Source organism: Lissotriton helveticus, chromosome 6 (assembly GCF_964261635.1).
Source record: "Lissotriton helveticus chromosome 6, aLisHel1.1, whole genome shotgun sequence".
Taxonomy (NCBI): domain Eukaryota; kingdom Metazoa; phylum Chordata; class Amphibia; order Caudata; family Salamandridae; genus Lissotriton; species Lissotriton helveticus.
The window spans coordinates 1,289,301,881-1,289,328,280 of record NC_136067.1 but is presented as its reverse complement, the minus strand read 5'-3'; the positions used below and the strand labels follow the sequence as shown (position 1 = coordinate 1,289,328,280).

The following is a 26,400-nucleotide window of genomic DNA, read 5'->3' as shown; positions in this document are numbered from 1 at the left end:
AACTTATAAATATATACAAGAAAACAAAAACAGTAATAACATATAAACATTTTTAGGGAAAAACAACGAAGTAGCGGTCGGCTGTGCGAATAGTCCCAACGCAGCACAACGTCCAGATTTCTGGCGTGGGGCGTCGCGGGGGGTGGGTCATCAGTAGCAAACTGTTGTGCGAATAGCTCCAAGGCAGCAGAACGATGGCACCAAGGTGATGTCCAGTAAGTTGCCGCACTGGTTTTGGTATCCTACAATGCTGCTCCGAATAACGGCGTGGGGCGCCCCGGGGGAGGCGGCGTGAACGGGCCTCTCCAGGTGGAGTCTCGTCTGTTGTAGTGGGGCGCCCCTTTACCGTTTCAGTTGCCATTCCGTCCGCTTTTGGTCCACTGTGTCAAAAGCCGCAATTCAGCTGAGTTGCGCCCACTCTTGCGGTGCAGCGATAGGCGGCTGTCACAGGACTCTCAAAATGGCGGCAGGCTGTTTCCTTTTTGGGCCTGGTCCACTGAAATGGCCCTGGGACACCTTGGAAATCGCACGCTTGTCTGCTAGGTCTTGGACCCCATTCTCGAAAGCGTCCCCTCCGCCTTGAGGATTCATCAAAAGTTTTGGGGGCCCCGACTCCTGTAGGCTTCTGGTGGGGAGCGACTGCCATGATTGCTCGCGGAATGACCACGACGGAGCTACGAGATGGTGGTGCTCTCATGCTGACGCCAGCTTCAGTCTGAAACATCCAGAAACAAGGTGGGGCTTTCATCGTTTGGGAAAAAAAAAAAGTTTTCATCCAATGAAAAGTGTTGTTTTTAGGTCATATGATCAAGCCTTCCATCATTAGGAAACCAAAAGTAAAATGAACCAATGAAAAGTTTTATAAACAAGTCACATGACCTGTTATGCGGCATAGGGTATAAAATGCAGAGAAAATACGTTGGCACGTGAGGCGGCTTCAGTAGCGGACCGATGTGCGAATAGGCCGAAGGCAACACAACGCGCCAAGATCCGGATGGCACCGAGGTGGTGTCCAGCAAGTTGCAGCACTGGTGTGGCCATCCTACAATGCTGAAAGTCGGCGTGGGGCGCCCCGTTGGCCTGTGAGTTTGCGTCAGTAGCGGACCGATGTGCGAATAGGCCGAAGGCAGCACAACGCGCCAAGATCCGGATGGCACCGAGGTGGTGTCTAGTAAGTTGCCGCACTGGTGTGGCCATCCTACAATGTTGAAAGTCGGCGTGGGGCACCCCATTGGCCTGTGAGATGGCGTCAGTAGCGGACCGATGTGTGAATAGGCCGGAACCAGCACAAGGCGCCAAGATCCGGATGTCACCGTGGTGGTTTCATAGTTGAGAGGCACTTCATCTGCAGTGGGGCGCCGAGATCCGGATGGCACCGAGGTGATGTCTAGCAAGTTGCTGTACTGGTGTGGTCATCCTACAATGCTGAAACTCGGCGTGGGGCACCCCATTAGCCTGTGAGATGGCGTCAGTAGCGGACCGATGTGTGAATGGGGCAAAGGTAGCGCAAGAATATTTTCTGAATAGAAGACACCACAAGGCGCTGAGATGCCAAGATCCGGATGGCACCGAGGTGGTGTCTAACAAGTTGTGGCACTGGTGTGGCCATCCTACAATGGTAAAAGTTGGCGTGGGGCGCCCTGTTGGCCTGTGAGATGGTGTCAGTAGCGGACCGATGTGCGAATGGGGCCAAAGGCAGCGCAACAATATTTTCTGACTAGAAGACACCACAAGGCGCTGAGATGCCAAGATCCGGATGGCACCGAGGTGATGTCTAGCAAGTTGCTGTACTGGTGTGGCCATCCTACAATGCTGAAACTCGGCGTGGGGCGCTCCATTAGCCTGTGAGATGGCGTCAGTAGCGGACCGATGTGCGAATGGGGCCAAAGGCAGCGCAACAATATTTTCTGAATAGAAGACACCACAAGGCGCTGAGATGCCAAGATCCGGATGGCACCGAGGTGGTGTCTAGTAAGGTGCACTGGTGTGGCCATCCTACAATGCTGAAAGTCGGCGTGGGGCGCCCCGTTGGCCTGTGAGATGGCGGCAGTAGCGGACCGATGTGCGAATGGGGCCAAAGGCAGCGCAACAATATTTTTGGAATAGAAGAGACCACAAGGCGCTGAGATTCGGTTAGCACCGAGGTGGTGTCTAGCAAGCTATGCAGCTGAGTTGCGTGCGCACTTGCGGCGAATAGGTCGAAGGCAGCACAACAATGTTTTCTGAATAGAAGACACCACAAGGCGCTGAGATTCGGTTACCACCGAGGTGATGTCTAGCAAGTTGCCGCACTGGTGTGGCCATCCTACAATACTGCTCCGAATAACGGCGTGGGGTGCCCGAAGGGGGGGGGGGGAGGCGGCGTGAACGGGCCTTCCTAGGTGGAGGCTCGTCTGCTGTAGTGGGGCGCCCCTTTACCGTTTCAGTTGCCATTCAGCTGAGTTTCGGCTGCTCTTGATGCTACAGCGACAGGCGGCTGCAACAGGACTCTCAAAATGGCGGCCTGTTCTTTGGATTTGGGCCTGGTCCACTAAAATGGCCCTGGGACACCTTAGAACTCGGACGCTCGATTTTTTTTTTCCTTTCCTGTACATGCAAAAAAAGGTAAATGCCCGGTACGTTACACGCTTCATCTGCCACGATGAACTCTCCAGAGGAACCGAAAAAAAATATAGTTATGGTAACTATACCATGCATCGTCATATGGAGAGGTGGCACCAATTAATTATAGTGCTGCATAAAAGAGAGATTTGGAGGAGAACCCCTGACCTGCTAGTACATTCATCAAAGAAGTGGCACTGACAGCATCAGAGGCAAGGGAAACGGTCCCAAATATTTAGAAGAACTTTGGAAAGATTAAAATGACATGTTTAGATTGTGGCAAATTAATTTCATGTGGACAGATGAGTGTTACTCTAATAAATACAGCATATGAACATCATCATAGTCGATGGTTGGTAGAGACATTTTGACTATATCCTGGACCTGCCCGTCCTCGCCCAAAATGGCGCCGGAATAAATGGGACTCGTAACTCCTTGTTGTGTACTGGTTGCAGAACCTTGAAATCACGAGATACGTATGCAGTTTTGAAGCACATGGCGGGCGGGGACGAGAATTGATTGAATATTTCGACATCCCTATTGATATTAAGTTCTGATGTGTTATTGATTACTGTACTATTGAAAGTTCGAATTAACGTCACCCATGGTACTTGCCCGCAAATGTATATCTAGATAATTTTATTGTAACTGGCCCTGTCGTATTTTAATTATAAAATGTACGTCCACCGATTCCGTAACTGTTAGACACCTTAGTTCTTGCAACCTAATGGCCCACCCGTTACGTTCCTCTACAGTGTAAATGTCTACTCATCATATACGATTACAGTTTGCTCCGTGGCCGGCCCACGTGGTTATAGGCTCGTATTTGTATAATGAAATTTTCACAATAAAGGTTTTTAAAAGAAAACATGGTAGTAGTATATACATTGGTAAAGTTTTTAATAATAGTCACTGTTTTAGAATCATTAAAAGGCAAGTGAAATAAAGCAGACCAATTACATGAAGGGTAAAAGGTATAATACGAAGGAACGCAGTAAAGATAAATGGTCAAGGGCTGTTGTGTTTTCTACTCCTGGAACATAAAGTGATCGATAAGAATCTCATATTCAGGCGTATCGGCGACTAAGACAGCAGGTCGACCCTCTTTTGCTCAACGGCTCCGTCATGGGACGAAGAAACGCTCTTTTTCTCGAAAAAAGAATATATTTTACTTGCAGGACAGTTGTAAATTTTCCGGGAAAGTACATTAGCCTGGAACATTATAACATATATTTAAGAAAAAATAATGTTCGGAAGTAATAAAAAGCGTAATTTTTAGGTCATATGACCAAGCCTTTCATCATTAGAATAAGAAAAGTAAAATGAACCAATGAAAAGTTTTATTAACAAGTCACATGACTTGTTATGCTTACGTTACGCGCTGCGCGCCCCGGATGACTTCCGGATGCGCTAACGCGGCGCGTCATATGACGCATTACGCGACAACGCAGGTCCAGAATATAGTCAAAATGTCTCCACCAACCAGCGGTCGGAACACAACCCCTTTCAGCAGGCTAAATAGTTCTGTTAAATGACAACAGAAGGGACAGGCAACAAGAACCATCAGTCAAAGAGGGGAGGGCTAGTTCTTCTCTACCGGGTTACATTGGGGCGCTACCGGAACTGATCGAATTGGTAGTCTACAGTGTTTCTGGATGTTTCAGACTGAAGCTGGGGTTAGCATGAGAGCAGCACCATTTCGTAGCTCCGTCGTGGCCATTCCGCAACCAATCATGGCAGCCGCTCTTTATCGTTATTTTGGGCGGGGTGGGTGGCGGAGCCGAGCTGTTTTGCAGCCATCATTGTGTGGAGTTCAGTTCATCTCACTAGTTTTGTATTTGTCATGAGGGGTTGTTCCTAATGTTTCTATTTTAGCGAGGTCAAAAAGAGATCCCATTAGTGGCCTACTGATTTTGCTCGATTCCTTTTCTTTTTTTTTTACACGATTTTTCGTTATCTGCAAAGACTAAACAGAGTATTGCGACTCTGTGTTTGTTTGTAAATAGAGAATGAACCAAAGAGAACCAATTCTAAAACAGTAAATACTTGGATAACAATCAATCAAATGGAGAGAGAAGCAGGCACGACGTATTACAACGGGGGCAAAGAGAGAGTACTCCTAATAGAAATGAGGGGGGGGGCACCATTCAAAGCAGATCAGTGTGCATAAACACGAAAATGTTTTCACTTACCACGTACTTGACATTCGACAGCTTATGATATTTGCTATTAAAAAACCATTGAAATTCACTGAAAAAACCATAGGTTATAGACCATATATAGTTAGGAATTAGCATTTACAAAACCTTGAAAATTCACTGAAAAAACCATAGGTTATAGACCATATATAGTTAGGAATTAGCATTTAAAAAACCTTATTTTACTCACACAAAACCATTGAAATTCCATATATAGTTAGTTGCACTAACTATATATCGCGCACCCGCAATCCACTGCTGATGATGTCACATATTACATCATTCATGACATGGTCAGTGACATGGCAAAAACAAAGGAAGGAGTATCCACTATGACTTAGAAGAACAGACGTATCTGGAGGATTGGTTCTTGGCAAAAAGGAGGAAATTCATCCTTTTGATAGAAACCCCTCACTCACCACCTAGTGGTGACATGCTTCATCATTGGGGCATGATGAAGCATGTCACCACTAGGTGGTGAGTGAGGGGTTTCTATCAAAAGGATGAATTTCCTCCTTTTTGCCAAGAACCAATCCTCCAGATACGTCTGTTCTTCTAAGTCATAGTGGATACTCCTTCCTTTGTTTTTGCCATATTTCCTCCCAGGGGAATAGGAGAAGTCTCTAGTTCACTTTTGGGTGAACGAACTCCCTTACTCTCTCCTTTGTTTGAAACATGGTCAGTGACATCACAATAAGGTTTTTTAAATGCTAATTCCTAACTATATATGGTCTATAACCTATGGTTTTTTCAGTGAATTTTCAAGGTTTTGTAAATGCTAATTCCTAACTATATATGGTCTATAACCTATGGTTTTTTCAGTGAATATATATATATATGCATACATATATATATATAGGTATGCATACATTTATATATATATGTTTTATAGTAGTACATTTAAAGAAATAAACCAAAAAATAAGATAATGCAAAATATTTATTTTTATTAATTGTTGCATTATAAATATGATATATATGTATATGTATGTATAAATATATATATGTATATATAGTACTAGATATTAGTGAGATGTATTTACTGAAAATTATATTATTGGTATAGATTAAAATACTTAAGATTTACTACTCTAAAATATATTTTTGTATATTTTTTTAATGATAGTAGTGTGAAACAGTATTTATTATGGACCCAATATTCCTGTTACATGGTCTGGTTGATATTAATATTGTGTCAGTGATCCTCGTTCTAATCAAGCAATTGCTTTTGTTCAGCTAATCGCAAGTGTGGAAAACTTCGGGGGGGGAAACCATTTTTGTCATTCCTGCTTAATTGGTATTAGTGTCTATAAACACAATTGAAAAATAATTTGAAGACTTTCAGGCATATTTATGAGAATCTTGTATCACATTTGCACCACCTAAAGTGGTGCATGTGTGATGCAAGCCTCTTAAGTCAGATTTATGAGACCATGCAGAGCCACATTGCATTGCTTTGAATGGCTTCATACATCTGGAGTAATCCAACAGAGCGCAAATTGCGGCGTTGCCTTACTCTGTGCAAGAGAGGTTTTCCATGGGCATTGCGGTGGGTGTTCTCAAGCAAAATCCATCGTTTTTGGCGCATTCCCAGATTTACAAGGACTTGTAAACCTGGGAATGTGCCAAAAAGATGCACCTCTCTAGGTGAGGTGCAAGGAGGGGAAATATCTTTATTTCTCCTCATTGTTTCCTCTTTCTATGTGTGTTGCATTCTTCAGCACACATAGAAGGAGGAAGACACCTCTATGGATTTTTTTTATGCAGGAATGTGTACCTTTCTGCACAAAAACAATCCTGCCTACAATGCAGACACCTGTGCACCATGGTACAAGGGTGCCTGTGTTGGCACTAGGCTTCCAAAACAGCGCCAGCGCAGGATGTGACAGCAGGAATGGGTTGTATTGCATAAATATGGTGCATTCCTGCCCTTTCCAAGTGACGCAGGACAACACAACAAGGTGACTTACTGCGCTGCCCTGCGCCACTATTTTCATAAATATACTCCTTTATTTCCAGCATATGAGGAATGCAAATCCATGTTCTTTGTGTGGTCATTCCATTGAGGTAGACCAATTAAAATACAATTCGTTCTTTGTGGAAGATGCAAACAAGCCCATTTCTGTTTTCGTATAGTATTTCTGAGGGTGCATTAATTTCTCCTGCATTTGTATTTCTTACCATCACCTCCCTTGTTGCTTCTGTACCGTGGTGACTACTACTAAGGTTTCAGTAATATTGCCAGCAAATGATGGCTGTTTTCAAGTTGCTGGCAACTCTGCTTGAACAATGGACTAGTATAGTGGAACTCTTGGAATACAAAGCTTGACTCCAAGCTGAATTGATGGGCAGGGTTACACAAAACAGGCACTGGTCCAGAATAATGCCTTACGAACCACGAGCTAAGTGAGTAGCACGTGTTACAAGGTTCTGAAGTCAAGTGCATCTGAAGTGAATACTGTAAAGCACTCTTCCCCATATGGAAGGGTTACTGCCATGGTAGCTGGACAGTGGTACTGAAGTGATGCCTACCTTGGCATCCTTGATGTGTGGTCCTTGCTCTTCTAGGGTACATGCCATAGATACTTTACTTCTGGTTATACACCATCTGCTTTAGTGGTTGTGGCAGAGCCTGATGCAAAGCTAGCCAAATTCCCATATCATCAAATGGAGCCCTCGCAAGTAGGGGATTCTTGGCCTCAAGCGTCCCTGCATTAGTTGGAGCTGTAGGTTTAACATGTTTTGTTTCCACATTAGAGAATCAAATGTGTGTGGACACATATCACCCCTGGACTACAACCACTTTCCAGTGTTGGCTCCTCCGCCGTGGCGGAGGAGCGTTGCCCCGCTGCCTGGCACAGAGCCAGCAAATGAAAAGCAATGCTTTAGCATCATTTTATTTTTCATTTGCCAGCTCTGAGCCAGCTTGTGCATGGAGGGGCGGGGCATGGAAGATCGGAGGAGGAGTGCTTGTGCACTCCCTAAGTACATTTATGTGTTTGGCCGGCTGTCTCAGGCCGACCAAAACACACATGCGCATTTAGGTTTCTCCATCCCGGATGCATTCAGCAGCTCGACTGGACAAACCCCACAGACTCCTTGACCTGAGCGGAGTGTCTTTCCTGCCTGCTCAGGCCAATCCCCACGCTGCTCTGCAGCATGGAGATTGGATTGAAGTCTGTCCCAGGGGCTGCTGGGACCAGGGAGCGACCAGCAGGAGAGACATGACGCGGGAGGCGGCCAATGGGGTCAGGTAAGTTTTTTAAAATTATTAGCATGCCCCTACTTGCCCCACCACCCTCTGTTAGTGGCAGCACCACTGCCACCTTCTGCACTAACTGTGAACATGTCTATCAAGAATGCCCAATTGTCCATACCAAGTAGTTGAAGAATTATTCTGGAGTTTGGGTGCCTTCCATAGCCCAACAATTCCAATTTGAAGCAATGAGAACTGCATAAACGTCCTTTTTGTTCCGCTTGGCAGTAAGCAATGTTAGGAGACGCTGAAGTAGTATGTTCACCATGGTGAACAGATTTGAAAATGAACAGTTTTTTTCATTCATCCGGTGAAGTCCTGTTGTATTTTATCTCTTTCCAGCACCACCTGAGTGGAGCGTTGTCAATGATCCAGCTTTCAGCCGCAAGCCACGCTGTGCCAAAATCGACAGGACTCAGCATTGCAGTTGTGATGCTGGCTTTCATATGAGTGGCACTGCAGACAATAGCATATGTCAAGGTAGGTGCTAGATTGCCTATACTCCTGGTGGGAAGTTTTCAGCATGTGCTAAATTTACATCTATCAAAACATGCCCTTGGACAAAATAGGGCAATAAGTCACAATAATCCTAAAATATGTCTGTTACTAGAAACTGAGAATTTTAAAACTGGCATGTCCCTTCCATTTTCAAGTAGCCATCTACCTGGAGATAATTTACATATTTGGAGATTTTTTAGATCCTGTAAAATGTAAAAAAAAATCCATCACTATGTTTCTCTCTCCTATTCAATAGAAACCCTAGGCAGCTTCAGTGCTCAGACTGTTCAGTGTAATGAGAAAGTGTTCAGTCTTCATAATGTTTAGCCAGTAACCATCCAAATAAATAGTAACTTGGCTTAAACGATTATTCTTCAGAATTCACATTCTTTCTCATTGTGTATTACTTTTGCTGACACCTGATTTGCAAATTCTTTCACTTTATGCAGACTAAAAACATAAAGGCAGCAATTTAAATGTATTGATGGATGATATACACGTATGGACGGAATACTAAGTAAATACTTTCAAATTAAAAGCATAAACAGTCCTATTCTGAGTCAGTCGATAATAAATTCGTGATTAACCATACATTACACGGGTCCAATTGTATTGTACTCTGTTCCCAGTTACGTCTTTTGAAGAGCGTCCTTCAAAATGAACGATATATCAAATGTGAAAAAATAGTTTTCTAGTGACAGCTTTTAAAAAAAAAAATTAAAACTTCCCATTCTCTCTGTGTCCCATATTCAGCAATTGTGTAGGCAAAGCCCAATATAATTCAGAGATGTAACTGAAAATATTTAAACCATCATTTGTATGGAAATAAACTGCAACGAGTTACCTACCCAGCAGAGTTCCAGAATATCGTTCTCAGAAAAACTCATGAAATAAATGCCCTGATCCGAAAATGACGCCCCTATGGATTTAATTCATAGAATATGTACATCTAGTAGGATGCTATCTTTTAACCATAATTAGGATGCTATTTGTGTCAGACCTTATTTTTGCATCAATATTCTGACATACAACCAACAAAATAAAGTTAGCCTTGAGATAGCTATATTTTCATTGATTACGGCGACATGCATTTATCTTTCTATAGCTATGAAAATAAAAAGAATATGTCCTAATCGTTTATATGAAATGTGGCAAACTATGAATACCACATACCCAGCTTCTGAAGTGTGAGTTTATCTGAATAGCTGTTCAACTAAATGCCAACAAAAAGTCCATGACACTGAAATAAATATTAATGCATCATTAAAACAGTGTGCTTTTGGCTGCACGCCTAGACAAACTAAATGGGACTTCGAGGACTTTGGGGGTTTTGCTTTGTAACTTTAATTTCACTCAAGTAGCTAGTTTTTAATTAATTATTATTGATATGCTTAACATGGTCATTTTCATTTGCTAGGTAAGTGATCTTAATGTCCATTGCTGTATGTTGTTGAAATCGTATCCATAGCTTTCTATTTATATTTATTTGCTATGCACATCTCCATTGCTTCCTCCATCAGTTTACTCTCAGACAGCAATCCAGGCAGTCATTCTATCTCATCTACCCTACTGTAACTCGCTACATCTAGGGCTGCCTCTCGACTCGCTTTCAGGGCCGGACTGGGAACTGAAAGCAGCCCTGGCAAATTTTGCCAGACCAGCCCCCGTCCAACGTGTAGCGATCTAGTGCAACCAGCTCGCCCGACTGCTACTAGGGGGGTCTGGGGGGGTTTCCCACAAAGAAAATTTGGGAAAGCAACAGACCAAAATGGTGAATTTGACAGCACATTTTTCATTACATATTCAATCGTATCAACTTTCAAAAAACAGTAAATAGTAGATGACCTTTAAGAGCACTAGGTTACCCCTTGACATTCTTACAGAGAGCACCAAAAATAGACACGAGTAGTGAATCAAAGAGAACAAAGTAAAAGTGAGACCATCCCCCATACGGTCTGAAGAACAAGAAAAAGCAATTCAAGAACAAGAATTGCCAATGTAAATGGGTTTGTTTTTTGTCTAATGAACAGATGTTCACAAGCTTGAATAATACACAAATCATGTAGCACAAAGGTAGCAGAAGTCAGTCCTAATTTCCAACAGATAAGACGCTTTTCTGCACGTTATAGGTACCTGTTCTTTGGGGGTGACTGGGTATTCAGACTTTCTGCCTCTCCTGTAGCTGTTATTTCTATTAGGGAAACTTGCACTGCTGTTGTCCATGCTGTACCGCTGTTGAGCTTTAACAAAGCTAGCAAGGGTAGCTTTTCTTAGTTCAAAATCTAAAACCACTAGTACAATCAAAGAGCGAAGTGTAGGGGACATGGGAAAGTAGGTGCAGGATACAAAGGTGCAGGACACAAAGGAGAAATGTTTAAATTAAAGACCTCCCAAGCACTGAAGGTGGCACTACATCCCTCTGGAACACACACACCCAAGGCGGATTTAGGAACTGCTCCCACTCCCATGCTCTTCGGAATAACTGTAAGCTCGTCTGACAGGCACTTGCATAGGCATGCCTTCCCTTAAACCTGATGTTACTCCACTGTACAACTGCACTAACTTTTTTATAGCCTTATTACATAAAGGCACTTATGCACACTGCTTGCTGTATCTTTTGTCGGTTATTGTAAAGTGCAAATATAACCAAAGTTGCTGGGGCACCATATAACATTGTTAAACAACTAAATAAAATAAAAAATGGTTGTACAGTGTGAAGAGGTCTCACGGAAGAAAATAGGGTGCAAGTGGGGAAGTTCAGGTACGATGGGGTGTGCACTGTGCAAGGGCAAAAAGGGTTCATGGGGACACAATGTAAATGCACAATGCAATGATGGGCGAAAAAGTGCAACAAAAACACAAACACTCACACATACATACATATACAATCTGATATAACGTGTGCAGACTTGCCTAGCACACACTGAACTGGTACCACAGGGGAATCAGCATTGCATACTTTACTTGCACACACATGCAACCACACATGTACACACCAACGGGTGCACATACACTTGTGGACACACATATAAGGAACAATTATAATGGAGTGGTTGGATGGCCATGAACTGTGGGGAGCAGTGAGAGCCTTTTGCACTGACCGCATTTGTAGCAACCCCAGTTGGCGCTGAGATGGTCCATTCAGATGGGAGCAGGGAGCCATGGATGTCCGGTGCAGATCAACGGTGCTTGGAGCAGTGGTAGGAAGGGACCGGGTGGGGGGCCACAGGGATGATGCCTTTGAGAGGAGCCAACTGTCTGCAGCAGTGATCTGTCTGTCAGCGGGGATCACATCACAAAACGTGCTGTAGGACAAGGTCCAGTGAGACTTAACTCACCCACCCTATGCCATGAACACAGCGGTCACTGGTAAATATACCTTATTCAACTAACTGCAAGACCAGCCATGTCCCTACTGTCCCTACCTCTTGTTGTCAACAAGCCAAGCCACATCCCTATTTGTGCGTGTCTGTTTACGCGCCCCAGGGAGAGTGGTGTTTGGCATATGGCTTCCAAGTGCCAACTCGCTAGCCAAGCGGAACTGATTGCTGGGGCCATTTCTGTTTCCTCACACAGCAAAGTTGCAGGGCCTAGCAGGAGCGTCTTGAAAAATACACTAGCAGTGAACACACAAGTGCGCATTTTAACAGCCCAAACATCTTTCTTGTGAAATCCGGACTGAAATCCGGACAATTTAATAAAACATAGGTCACAAACTGAGCCAGCGTCAAGGGAATGTACCAAGGGCTCCTAGAAATATACACGTTAATTTACACGTTAGCCTTACCAACAACCAACTATGTAGTGGCAACTTAGTGCCAGTGGCAAGTAACATCTTAAAAGAAAACAAAAAAAAAGGACTCGGTGTAAAAAAACAAAAACAAAAACTAGAAAGCCCTGTTGGGGCTTGTGCTGAAAAATATATTTTAAGCAGCCCTGCTGTGCTGACCCCATCCTTCGCCCCAGTTACAGCCCCAAAGAGTCAAGCAGCTTAGCTCCACCAAAGGGAGCACACGTGTCACCTATCCTGCCTGCTGCTGGCTCGGAACATTTCAGCTGGACCTGCTCGGAGTCGGACACGAACAACAGACAACAAATACCCTGACAAAAATAAACCCCATTTTATTTTATAGAATCTGACCTGAGCTCATGTTTAAGGTCAGTGCTGGGGCCCGTGGCAGGAACTAAAGCAGGGCTGCCTGCAAAAGTGTGGTGGGAGTTACTAGGAGTGGCTTCTTAATCTGTGCTTGTCTCCTCAGGAGTGTGTGTCTCGGCTCCGGGAGTCAGGGCCAGGCCCAGGCACCGCGGCCCAAGACTGTGCGCGCAACTCAACTTAAACGAGGCAGGCAGCTATTCTACGCATAGGCCACATTTTATCTAAAAGAAAAAAAAAGGAACTCCATTTTATCAACTCTATCTGTATAGATTAGAAAACTCGCACAATATCAGTAGTTAAAAGAAACTGTTTAGGGAGTGTGTAACTGTGCTCTTTTGAAGGTTTTTAACAATGTGTGCATTCATTTACCTACCATGTCTTGTTTTATTTAATGGTATTTTAGCCTCGTCAAATGTGGAACGAATGCAAAGTCTATAAGGAAGCCATGCCCACTTAAGAAACAGGGTGAAAGTGTTGGTAATGAAATACACAAAAACACAGCTCCATTTTATTTCCTGTAGTCATTCAATGTGTTCCAAAGCAGAATTGGAGGGAACAGAGTTTGACACGGGAGCGGCTGGGATGTCAATGGAATAATTAATAGGGAGAAAGAAAACAAGTGGAAAAACCAGCAATCTTGAAAAATTGGAGAAGACAGCTGATTTTTCGTTGAGCGCTTGAAGGAATTAAATTGTTAAGAGATGCAGAAATGAAGTGTGCCTGATCTTTCCCTCGTGTAACTACACAGCCACCACCTTGCTCCGGCAACCGGCTCCGCCTGGCCCCTGCTCACCAACAGCTTCACTGAGCAGGCCTCTGTGCTCACAAATAAATGCACACCCACGGAGGGACCCCAGGGCGTAGCGCGCTGTTGCTGCGCAGAACCGGGCCGGGGATAAAACAAAAAAAGGTATAGGCAGGCCTGGGTATTGGCCAAGGCCCCGTGCGTTGGGGGGCGGAGGGGGGGGGGGCACAGGGGGGCCTATAGCTTTTGTTTCATCCCGGCCCACAGTGCCATGATGATGATATTTCAATTTGCAAATGGACGGACGGTCGGACTCAGACGCGGACAGGCACTACTCTGACTCAGAGACTCACCTACGAGCGGCGGTGGGAGTCGGCAGCAGGGAGAGGCAGGGGCTAGAAATAATTAAATTATGGGGTGCAGGCCAGATGGTATGCCTCTCACTCTGTCGTCGTGACCAGGCAGTCCCTGGCTAACTTCTGGAATGCTCCTCGACCCTGCCTCACCGGTCACATGCAAGTTTTATTGCGCATGCGCGAGCCCCAATTTGGCCCCAGTGCGCACAATCACCACCAGCTGCCCCACCCTAAGGTGGGTGAAGTGAAGAATCTGCGCAGATGCGGCAGCGGAGACTGCACGCTGCGCGTGACCCTATTAAATGGTGCCCCAATGCATATTTATGCAGAGAATCCCGAATGTTAGTTGTGCTTTTTTTCCTGCACATGGAGCGCCGAACACGGAGCGAGTAGGAGAGACGCAGAGTAGTGACGAGTGACTACTACTGTACTGAGTGAGTCACAGTCCGGACCAAAAACCGGCCCCCTGTCAAAAAAACGGCCCCCAGTCAAAAAAACGGCCCCACCCCCGTCCAGCCGACCGGGGGATTGCCCGGTGCCCGGCATTGCCAGTCCGGGCCTGCTAGCAAGGGTAGCTTTTCTTAGTTCAAAATCTAAAACCACTAGTACAATCAAAGAGCGAAGTGTAGGGGACATGGGAAAGTAGGTGCAGGATACAAAGGTGCAGGACACAAAGGAGAAATGTTTAAATTAAAGACCTCCCAAGCACTGAAGGTGGCACTACATCCCTCTGGAACACACACACCCAAAGCGGATTTAGGAACTGCTCCCACTCCCATGCTCTTCGGAATAACTGTAAGCTCGTCTGACAGGCACTTGCATAGGCATGCCTTCCCTTAAACCTGATGTTACTCCACTGTACAACTGCACTAACTTTTTTATAGACTTATTACATAAAGGCACTTATGCACACTGCTTGCTGTATCTTTTGTCGGTTATTGTAAAGTGCAAATATAACCAAAGTTGCTGGGGCACCATATAACATTGTTAAACAACTAAATAAAATAAAAAATGGTTGTACAGTGTGAAGAGGTCTCACGGAAGAAAATAGGGTGCAAGTGGGGAAGTTCAGGTACGATGGGGTGTGCACTGTGCAAGGGCAAAAAGGGTTCATGGGGACACAATGTAAATGCACAATGCAATGATGGGCGAAAAAGTGCAACAAAAACACAAACACTCACACATACATACATATACAATCTGATATAACGTGTGCAGACTTGCCTAGCACACACTGAACTGGTACCACAGGGGAATCAGCATTGCATACTTTACTTGCACACACATGCAACCACACATGTACACACCAACGGGTGCACATACACTTGTGGACACACATATAAGGAACAATTATAATGGAGTGGTTGGATGGCCATGAACTGTGGGGAGCAGTGAGAGCCTTTTGCACTGACCGCATTTGTAGCAACCCCAGTTGGCGCTGAGATGGTCCATTCAGATGGGAGCAGGGAGCCATGGATGTCCGGTGCAGATCAACGGTGCTTGGAGCAGTGGTAGGAAGGGACCGGGTGGGGGGCCACAGGGATGATGCCTTTGAGAGGAGCCAACTGTCTGCAGCAGTGATCTGTCTGTCAGCGGGGATCACATCACAAAACGTGCTGTAGGACAAGGTCCAGTGAGACTTAACTCACCCACCCTATGCCATGAACACAGCGGTCACTGGTAAATATACCTTATTCAACTAACTGCAAGACCAGCCATGTCCCTACTGTCCCTACCTCTTGTTGTCAACAAGCCAAGCCACATCCCTATTTGTGTGTGTCTGTTTACGCGCGCCAGGGAGAGTGGTGTTTGGCATATGGCTTCCAAGTGCCAACTCGCTAGCCAAGCGGAACTGATTGCTGGGGCCATTTCTGTTTCCTCACACAGCAAAGTTGCAGGGCCTAGCAGGAGCGTCTTGAAAAATACACTAGCAGTGAACACACAAGTGCGCATTTTAACAGCCCAAACATCTTTCTTGTGAAATCCGGACTGAAATCCGGACAATTTAATAAAACATAGGTCACAAACTGAGCCAGCGTCAAGGGAATGTACCAAGGGCTCCTAGAAATATACACGTTAATTTACACGTTAGCCTTACCAACACCCAACTATGTAGTGGCAACTTAGTGCCAGTGGCAAGTAACATCTTAAAAGAAAACAAAAAAAAAGGACTCGGTGTAAAAAAACAAAAACAAAAACTAGAAAGCCCTGTTGGGGCTTGTGCTGAAAAATATATTTTAAGCAGCCCTGCTGTGCTGACCCCATCCTTCGCCCCAGTTACAGCCCCAAAGAGTCAAGCAGCTTAGCTCCACCAAAGGGAGCACACGTGTCACCTATCCTGCCTGCGGCTGGCTCGGAACATTTCAGCTGGACCTGCTCGGAGTCGGACACGAACAACAGACAACAAATACCCTGACAAAAATAAACCCCATTTTATTTTATAGAATCTGACCTGAGCTCATGTTTAAGGTCAGTGCTGGGGCCCGTGGCAGGAACTAAAGCAGGGCTGTCTGCAAAAGTGTGGTGGGAGTTACTAGGAGTGGCTTCTTAATCTGTGCTCGTCTCCTCAGGAGTGTGTGTCTCGGCTCCGGGAGTCAGGGCCAGGCCCAGGCACCGCGGCCCAAGACTGTGCGCGCAACTCAACTTAAACGAGGCAGGCAGCTATTCTACGCATAGGCCACATTTTATCTAAAAGAAAAAAAAAGGAACTCCATTTTATCAACTCTATCTGTATAGATTAGAAAACTCGCACAATATCAGTAGTTAAAAGAAACTGTTTAGGGAGTGTGTAACTGTGCTCTTTTGAAGGTTTTTAACAATGTGTGCATTCATTTACCTACCATGTCTTGTTTTATTTAATGGTATTTTAGCCTCGTCAAATGTGGAACGAATGCAAATTCTATAAGGAAGCCATGCCCACTTAAGAAACAGGGTGAAAGTGTTGGTAATGAAATACACAAAAACACAGCTCCATTTTATTTCCTGTAGTCATTCAATGTGTTCCAAAGCAGAATTGGAGGGAACAGAGTTTGACACGGGAGCGGCTGGGATGTCAATGGAATAATTAATAGGGAGAAAGAAAACAAGTGGAAAAACCAGCAATCTTGAAAAATTGGAGAAGACAGCGGATTTTTCGTTGAGCGCTTGAAGGAATTAAATTGTTAAGAGATGCAGAAATGAAGTGTGCCTGATCTTTCCCTCGTGTAACTACACAGCCACCACCTTGCTCCGGCAACCGGCTCCGCCTGGCCCCTGCTCACCAACAGCTTCACTGAGCAGGCCTCTGTGCTCACAAATAAATGCACACCCACGGAGGGACCCCAGGGCGTAGCGTGCTGTTGCTGCGCAGAACCGGGCCGGGGATAAAACAAAAAAAGGTATAGGCAGGCCTGGGTATTGGCCAAGGCCCCGTGCGTTGGGGGGCGGAGGGGGGGGGCGACAGGGGGGCCTATAGCTTTTGTTTCATCCCGGCCCACAGTGCCATGATGATGATATTTCAATTTGCAAATGGACGGACGGTCGGACTCAGACGCGGACAGGCACTACTCTGACTCAGAGACTCACCTACGAGCGGCGGTGGGAGTCGGCAGCAGGGAGAGGCAGGGGCTAGAAATAATTAAATTATGGGGTGCAGGCCAGATGGTATGCCTCTCACTCTGTCGTCGTGACCAGGCAGTCCCTGGCTAACTTCTGGAATGCTCCTCGACCCTGCCTCACCGGTCACATGCAAGTTTTATTGCGCATGCGCGAGCCCCAATTTGGCCCCAGTGCGCACAATCACCACCAGCTGCCCCACCCTAAGGTGGGTGAAGTGAAGAATCTGCGCAGATGCGGCAGCGGAGACTGCGCGCTGCGCGTGACCCTATTAAATGGTGCCCCAATGCATATTTATGCAGAGAATCCCGAATGTTAGTTGTGCTTTTTTTCCTGCACATGGAGCGCCGAACACGGAGCGAGTAGGAGAGACGCAGAGTAGTGACGAGTGACTACTACTGTACTGAGTGAGTCACAGTCCGGACCAAAAACCGGCCCCCTGTCAAAAAAACGGCCCCCAGTCAAAAAAACGGCCCCACCCCCGTCCAGCCGACCGGGGGATTGCCCGGTGCCCGGCATTGCCAGTCCGGGCCTGCTCGCTTTAGACTTCCAGGTATACCACATGCAGCAGTTAGCTTCATTTTTAGCCTCTACCTCATGATCATATGTCCCCATACATCTTATTCCCTGAAAGTCCTCTTTAAATCGTTCTGTTATGTTCATCATGCTTGTCACACCTCTGGCCCTTACTGCCTTCAAAACAAATTAACTGGCACCTTTTCGAAGATCATGTAGGGTTCTGGATAACTTCTGCTTCATCCTAATTAATAAACAGTTTTTCCTGCCACGTGTTTTTGCTGGGCTTGCCCAACAGTTTCCCACTAGTGACAGGAAATTCTACTGAGTGACAGCAGGCGCCACAAATGAATCATTGATTCATGCAGTCATTTCATTATGTGTCCATCTTTGTTGCACTATTCTACCTTACACCAAGGGCCTGATTATGATGTAAGTCAGAAAGCCCTCGACCATCATTGGTTCCAAATCCAACAGCCATATTACGATGAAGGTTGTCGGATTTGAAACCGGCCGGTCGGACAGGATGGTTTCCGACGGGTTCCATCGGCCAATCGGAGGCTGCTCATAATCGCCTAAATGCGGCATTTACGCCGTAGGGATTATGATGTTGGTTCCATGACAGGCTTTCCATGCCGGGTATTCCGAAATGAAAAGTGACTTTGGGGGCCCCTAGCAGGGTCCCCTTGCCACAGCAGCCTCCGGTTGGAGGCCTAGGGGGAAACTATGGCGCCCCCCTGTTAGTCGCTGCACCACGTGGCAGGGATTTAAAAAAACACCCATTTCTCTATTGGAGCTTGTCCCAAGAAATGGGAGTATGCGAGCACACTCCAGTTGGCGGTTATGAGACTACTGGGATGGCGGGTGGGTGTGAGTCCGCCCGACATCATAATCAGGCCCCAAGTCTGCAAGTGGCTGCTTTTTGTTTTTTGTGTCAAACAGTACCACTGAACATAGAGATTTTGACATGGTCCATCATAAATAACTATGGTCAATGTTTACCACAGAGTTACACCAAATTGACACTCTAGCCCAGCGGTTATTAAACTTTTGACTACTCTGGACCTCCCTTGAATCAATATTGGAACCCGAGGACCCCTAATGAGTTATTTTTGGTACCTGGGGATCCCCGGTGTAAGGAGTTTCTAATATTTGAACTTCAAAACAATACAAAAACAAGGGTACACCAAACAAATACTCAAATATGAAAATATTTTGCTTAATTCACAATCAATCAAATATAAAAAAAGTTTTCACATTTTCATTTTTTTTCTTTCTTTATATATACTTCATTAATTGTAATGTATTCATTTTGTGTACAATATTTCAGCCTTCCTAAGGGGCCTTGCAGACTCCCATATTTGCTAAGCAGCGTTAAGCCACCTTTTGTGGCATAATGCCGCCTTGTCAATACAGCCCCTTTATGCACATCACTTTGCATGAAAGGGGGATTATATGGGTGTTGCTGTGGGCATTCCACCGCAACGCCCATTGCTTTTTGACATTGCCCCAGATATACAAAGATGTATAAATCTGAGGCAGCGCCAAAAATTTATGCCATTCTGCAGCATACATAGAAGGATCATAATGCCATTAATGATTGTTTATTTGCAGGAATGAGTCCCTTCCTACACATAAACAGTCATTAGATAATGACAGTTTGCTACTTCTTTGTGCACTGCAGAATGCAGCACACATAGAAGTCGCAAATCGCCATTATTGATGTTTATGTGATGGAAGGGACACCTTCGGCATATAAACAATCATTCCCTGCAACGCAGGCACCCTTGCACTATGGTGAACGGGTGCCTACATTGGTCTGAGGCAGCTAATTTTAGCACCAGTGCTATCGAAAACACAGGGATGTGCCATATTGTTGTAAATACAGCGCATCCTGGCGCTTTGGAAATGTGGGAGCACGGTGCTGCCAAATTTGGTGCAGCTCAGTGCTCCAACATTTCCTTGTAAATATGCCTCTAAGCCTTGTCTTCCTCCAAAATCTATTGATATTTCCTGAAATGGTGCTCAGGTTATCACCTTACAAAGACATCTAAGAAGCATTGAGTGAGAAACATTATATGGGCAACACTTTGACAACATTGTCCCCTGTAACAATTTTTTTCCTCACCAAATGTGGCTAGAATAGAGTAAAGAGGACTTAGAGATTAGTGTGCATTTGTTAAGAAGCTCTACAATTATACTCTCAGATCCCGATGGCTTACTGGCCAAACTAATTCTAGGCACATGGTCACTGTAGTTCCGTGGAACACGCACCAATTCCGGATTACAACATAACCATATATATGTAGAAAAAATAAACATTGACACCTATTACAAGGCAATGTGTGGATTGAATACTTGTTGTGGAATACCCAAATGCCTGTCACAGAAGGACACTGTTAGTACCCAGGACAACCAGTCTATGCCCCGATTACGAGTATGAATGCTTCCAGAAACTTCTGGATGGACAGAATTATCGTTACTGGGCAGAATTTCACCTTGCGATTCATGCTATTGCAAATTAATCCCCCAAAGAATTGGGATTTACTGTACTGACTTGGTTTTACATTATTCACAGTTAACGCACACATTTACCTCCTGTTCTGAGCAGGGGATACATGTGTGTGGTGTGTTGGTGGAGGGAGACAGTTGGTAAGAGTAGGCGAGGGAAGGAAAGGGATATGTTGCTTCTGGATGGTGGGAGCATTAGTAAAATAGCATCCGGTGTTCCAGCACCTTGGAAAACCAGGAGCAGGAAGACAAGGTCAACCGTGAACAGACCGAGGGGAATTCCATATGGTATTTCCACCTCTCCTGACTCATGCTCAGGACCATAGCGGTGTATATAATATGCACACGTTGTTCTGGTGTTGCAGGTAACAGTCTATTTATCCCAGTATCACATAAAGGAATGTTTCCCACAATGTGTCTCCCGGAGAGGTGTGGTGCAGCAGCCAGAGCGGCTTGCTCCAGAGCACCTGCAGTACAAGTTCGATCGCTGCGGCAGCTCAGCTCAGCAGCATGTGACTCTGGGCAATAGCTCACTTAATTCCTCCGACAGCCCCCAGCGCCTTGAAACCTTAAGGGGTGATACGTTTTCGCTTTGCAAATATGAATTATTATTATTATTATAACACCGGGGTGTTTTACAATTTCTGTTCTTTGCAATCGCTAATCATATTTGCTTCAGCCTAGGCCACATACCCCCAGATTCATCAATGCAACATTCTGCGAATTCCAAATTGCAAAAATTACCGAATCGCAATTTAGAATTCGCAGAATGGCATTCATGAAAAAATGCGATAAAAAAAAGCGAATCGCAATCGGCCGCAATTGCCGATTGCGATTTTGCCACAATCGCATAAAATTCGCAGAATCGGCCATTTTCCATGTTGAAATTGCGATCTCGCAATTACCGAAATCACAATTTGCGATCTCGCTAACTGCGAGATCGCAAAAACGGGAAGTCGCATTTCGAGCCCATTGATGACATCACAACCAGGGAGTAGGCTGTTCCCTCCCTCATTCAGATCCCAGAGCCTGAAAGTGGAAGCAGTACTGTGCAGAGCTCCACTACAGTCAACTTGCAGCACCACAGCAGGACATTAACAACCATCAAAATGTCCCAGGAAGCAGCAAGGAGCAGTGCCCCATGGAGGAAGAGGAAGAGGGAGATAAAGTTTTCGGAGCAAGAACTTGAGTTCCTCATCGAGGGAGTCTGTAAGGACCACGCCCGCCTTTTTGGCAAGGACTCCCGGAGGGTGCCGGAGGCTGACAAGCACCGCATCTGGCTGCGCATCCGCATCTGGCTGCGCATCCGCGCCAAGGTCAATTCTGTCGGGGTGACCCAGCGGTCAATAGACGATTTAAAAAAGAGGTGGTACGACCTCAGAGGGCGTGCCAAAGAGCGAATCGCGGAGAGGCTGGGGGAACGACTTTCCACCGGTGGAGGAGAGCCCACAGCCACACCCAACACTCCACTGGAAGACCTCGTGGAGGACACTCTGACTCCTGAAGCCTGCGTGGGGGTTACCCGGCTTGACTCGTCCCAACCAACCCAAGGTAAGTGCCATGCGACTGCGATCCCGTCCCCTAACAATGCCCATGACTTCTGAGCTAGCTATTTGACAACCCCAGTAATGCAGGCCATGCACACCTGAAATGCCCTATTGCATTGTGGTAGGTGTAGTGTATGCGGGAATGGTTCTTACTAGTCCCAATAAAAAACCCTCATACACGTGTTGGTAAATTACGATGTTTAAGCGGTATATCTTGGTTCTCCGCTATCCCTCACACGTGTTCGCATAATCATAGGGTTTAGTGGTTTATGCAACCTCCAACCAGGTGGCAATACCCTTGTTAAAAAAAGTAGTGATCAGAAATCGTGATTGTGACGTGATATGGTGAAATTATAATAAAATAGCTCTCTATACCAGACAACTGTTTTAATAATTCTGGTCTCTAGAGGCCAATTTAAAATTAAAATGAGTGAATAAGAGCGGTTATGACTTTTTCACATTAAATACGTAGTGTAGGTCGACATGTTTCAGCCCTGAAGTCGCCAGCAGGTCGATGGGGCTTTTATCAGGACCACAGTGCTCAGGTGAATAGAGACCTCTCACGTCTCTATATGTGAAAAAAGAATTCAAATGAACATGTCGTTGCGCTGTTCTTTGACAAGGTCAGAGAGTACCTTATCTTGTGGTTATATTAAACCTCAACGGGATCCAGCCGGGTCAGGGAGGTACACTATGTCACTCCATCAGACTGCTTGTTCTGACTCTGCCGATTCTGGTCCCGGTACCCGATGTTATGCAGGACAAGTGATCCTTTCTTTTTGATCAGAAGCATTATCATTATAGGAAACTGAATGGATCACGTATTCCTATCCTCCCCCATCATTGATTTTGAGTAGTTGTAGTGTAACCAAAATTCCCAGATAGCCCAACACAGCCAGACCTGTCAATTCAAAGTAATTCCAAACGCCAGTCAGGGAAAGCAAGCCTGCATGCATGTAGCAACATCTCATGTGCAAGATACATATCATTAATCATGCACCCATTTACATCACAGGTGCATCTGACCATCCCAGCACCGACAGTGAGGCCCTACATATAGAGGAGATCCCGGAGGACACCGAGGGAGAGGGCCAACCTGCACCACGACCAGGCCCATCTCAGCCACCTGCAGCAGTACCACCACCACCCCATGTGGACAGGGCCACCCCTGCAGCCACAGGTGCCCAGCAATCACCCCATACACCCACGGCAGTGGGACAGGACACACCACCAGCAGCCAGGAGGCAGACAAGGCGCACAGGGGACCAGAATCGTCAGAGTCAGAACAAGCAGTCTGATGGAGTGACATAGTGTACCTCCCTGACCCGGCTGGATCCCGTTGAGGTTTAATATAACCACAAGATAAGGTACTCTCTGACCTTGTCAAAGAACAGCGCAACGACATGTTCATTTGAATTCTTTTTTCACATATAGAGACGTGAGAGGTCTCTATTCACCTGAGCACTGTGGTCCTGATGAAAGCCCCATCGACCTGCTGGCGACTTCAGGGCTGAAACATGTCGACCTACACCACGTATTTAATGTGAAAGAGTCATAACCGCTCTTATTCACTCATTTTAATTTTAAATTGGCCTCTAGAGACCAGAATTATTAAAACAGTTGTCTGGTATAGAGAGCTATTTTATTAAAATTTTACCATATTACGTCACAATCACGATTTCTGATCACTACTGTTTTTAACAAGGGTATTGCCGCCTGGTTGGAGGTTGCATAAACCACTAAACCCTATGATTATGCGAACACGTGTGAGGGATAGCGGAGAACCAAGATATACCGCTTAAACATCGTAATTTACCAACACGTGTATGAGGGTTTTTTATTGGGACTAGTAAGAACCATTCCCGCATACCCCATGTTATGCAGGACAAGTGATCCTTTCTTTTTTATCAGAAGCATTATCATTATAGGAAACTGAATGGATCACGGATTCCTATCCTCCCCCATCATTGATTTTGAGTAGTTGTAGTGTAACCAAAATTCCCAGATAGCCCAACACAGCCAGACCTGTCAATTCAAAGTAATTCCAAACGCCAGTCAGGGAAAGCAAGCCTGCATGCATGTAGCAACATCTCATGTGCAAGATACATATCATTAATCATGCACCCATTTACATCACAGGTGCATCTGACCATCCCAGCACCGACAGTGAGGCCCTACATATAGAGGAGATCCCGGAGGACACCGAGGGAGAGGGCCAACCTGCACCACGACCAGGCCCATCTCAGCCACCTGCAGCAGTACCACCACCACCCCATGTGGACAGGGCCACCCCTGCAGCCACAGGTGCCCAGCAATCACCCCATAAACCCACGGCAGTGGTACAGGACACACCACCAGCAGCCAGGAGGCAGACAAGGCGCACAGCTGCAGTAAGATCGCAGCCCAGCGGACTGACGCGCCAGCAGCGTGACGCCTCAACACGCGCCGGCAGGGCTGTCCATGTAAGGGATCCTGGCCTGGCCATTGAACGCCGCATGCTCGCGGTACATCAGAAGCAGGCGCGGCACTTGGCAGCCATTCACCTGCAGCTGCATAATACCACGCAAAATGTTGGACAGCTCACGGAATGCATGCAGGGCATGACCGCAGCTGTTCGTGAGAACAGCCAGATCCTGGTATCCCAGCAGGATATCACCCGCCGGCGCCACCGCCAGCTGCTGACCTACCTGTCAGCCTACACCAGGTCAAATCACATCATTGGCAATGCCACCTCGCAACTTTCCCGCCGGTCACTTGCAATGCAGGTGCAAATGGTCCAGTGTTGCCAGGACGTTGCCAGGGCACCAGAACAGGTGACAGCAGCAGTGCATAGTCTGCAGCCAACTGCTAATGGTGAACCAGGGGGGATGATGATGCCAGCGAGGGAACATCAAGCCACAGCAGCATGTCCTTGCCGCCGGTGACTGAACGCCGCCGCAGCAGCAGGCCCACTGCAGCATCACGGGCCAACACTGTTATTGAGGAGCCGGAGAGGCGACTGGGTGCGTCTGGACAGAGGCGCCAGTGACACTTTTCACTCTACCAGCAGGGCCATGCTGATTCTAGAAGCAAGCCCTCTACCCCTGCATGGGGACGTATGACGCAATACTGTTCTCATGTGAAATCATGGACAACAAAGGCCACATTATTGTGAATTAACAATAAGATTTTATGGTGTCAATATTACATTTGTCATGCATGAGTGCAGTGTTGTGTGGGGGAATGGGTGCACTAGAAACAGTTCATTGTGATATGGTTGCGTCGCCTGTGTCCTTCTGCAGGATTCTCCCCGCGTGCATGACGCACATGTGCAGGTGGGCGGTTGTCCCCTTCCGACTCACTACCAGAAATCTCTACAGGTATCCTGCGCTTGGTAGTGATCCAGCGGCCTATAGAAAATATATCATAAACAACGCTACCCAACTTCATAACCTATAAACAAAATTCTATACTAAATTATGGACCCATTTATAAACCTGACATATTTTGGGCCTACTGAATCAGGTGGTCAGATTAAATCTATATATACATTATCTACAAACTATATACAATTTTATACATCTGTGGAAAGAATATTGTCATTAGAATAAAACCTAACTATTTAAACGACCACCATTGGCGACGTGATCTAGCTAATAGTAACCTACACTCCTGAATAACCAAGACCAGCTTGTTTGTCAAAAGTAAGATTTTATTTACTAAATTATGGTATATAAGTTGATAGTTTTATAATTGAATTTTATTAGCATTGAAGCAAGCATGATTGTAAAGAAACGTGAGAAAAATACAATTTAAGCAAGTGAATTAAAATTAAAGTGAATATTTAAAGTTTAGCATTTCTAAAACCTAAGTCCCTAACTAAGCTAAATAGATAGAAATTAAAGTAAAGTTCTTTGAGGATTCTTACGTGCTCCACGCAATGTCCGACAGCACTTCACCCTCATCGGAAAGTCAGAAAGCAGCAGCCAGCCCATCCCTAGGGGCATGACTTTTTATACCTTTCTACGCTAACTAAACTACGCAAAGGAAAGTTTTCAGAAATCTTCGACGTCCCATTGGCTGAGAGTGACAAGTGACATGTCACCCACATTTCAAAAGTTCCATTAGGTCACTTTTCTTAAGGACCATTGTCTTTTCTGTATGCAACCAGGAGCTTCCTAGGTTTGCTACAAATGTCTCATTGCTTCCAATTGACTTCCGCGGATGCCAAGTTAAGGGCTGACAAAATGTTATTTTTCGACCTTGGCCATGTCCGACAGAATGATGATAGCACGTCAGTTTTTTCTTTGTGAACGCAGCTTTTGACGAACATTTTATTTCAGAATGGGCGTCTCATGACTTTTGCAGAAGTAAAATTCAGCTTTTTGTAGCTCGAGCAGACTAGGCCCAAAAGCAGGCAACTTATGCTTTCTAATATAAAACA

At 45.6% G+C, this 26,400-nt stretch overlaps 1 protein-coding gene across 1 annotated transcript in view; it reads left to right on the top strand.

Moving 5' to 3' along the window:
- The window catches only part of FBLN7 (fibulin 7), an 877,728-nt gene that overhangs the window by 738,719 nt on the left and 112,609 nt on the right, over nt 1–26,400 (top strand). The window contains exon 5 of the mRNA XM_078649036.1: nt 8,397–8,534. Coding sequence (XP_078505162.1) covers nt 8,397–8,534 — 138 coding nt within the window. The remainder of the gene's footprint in view (nt 1–8,396; nt 8,535–26,400) is intronic.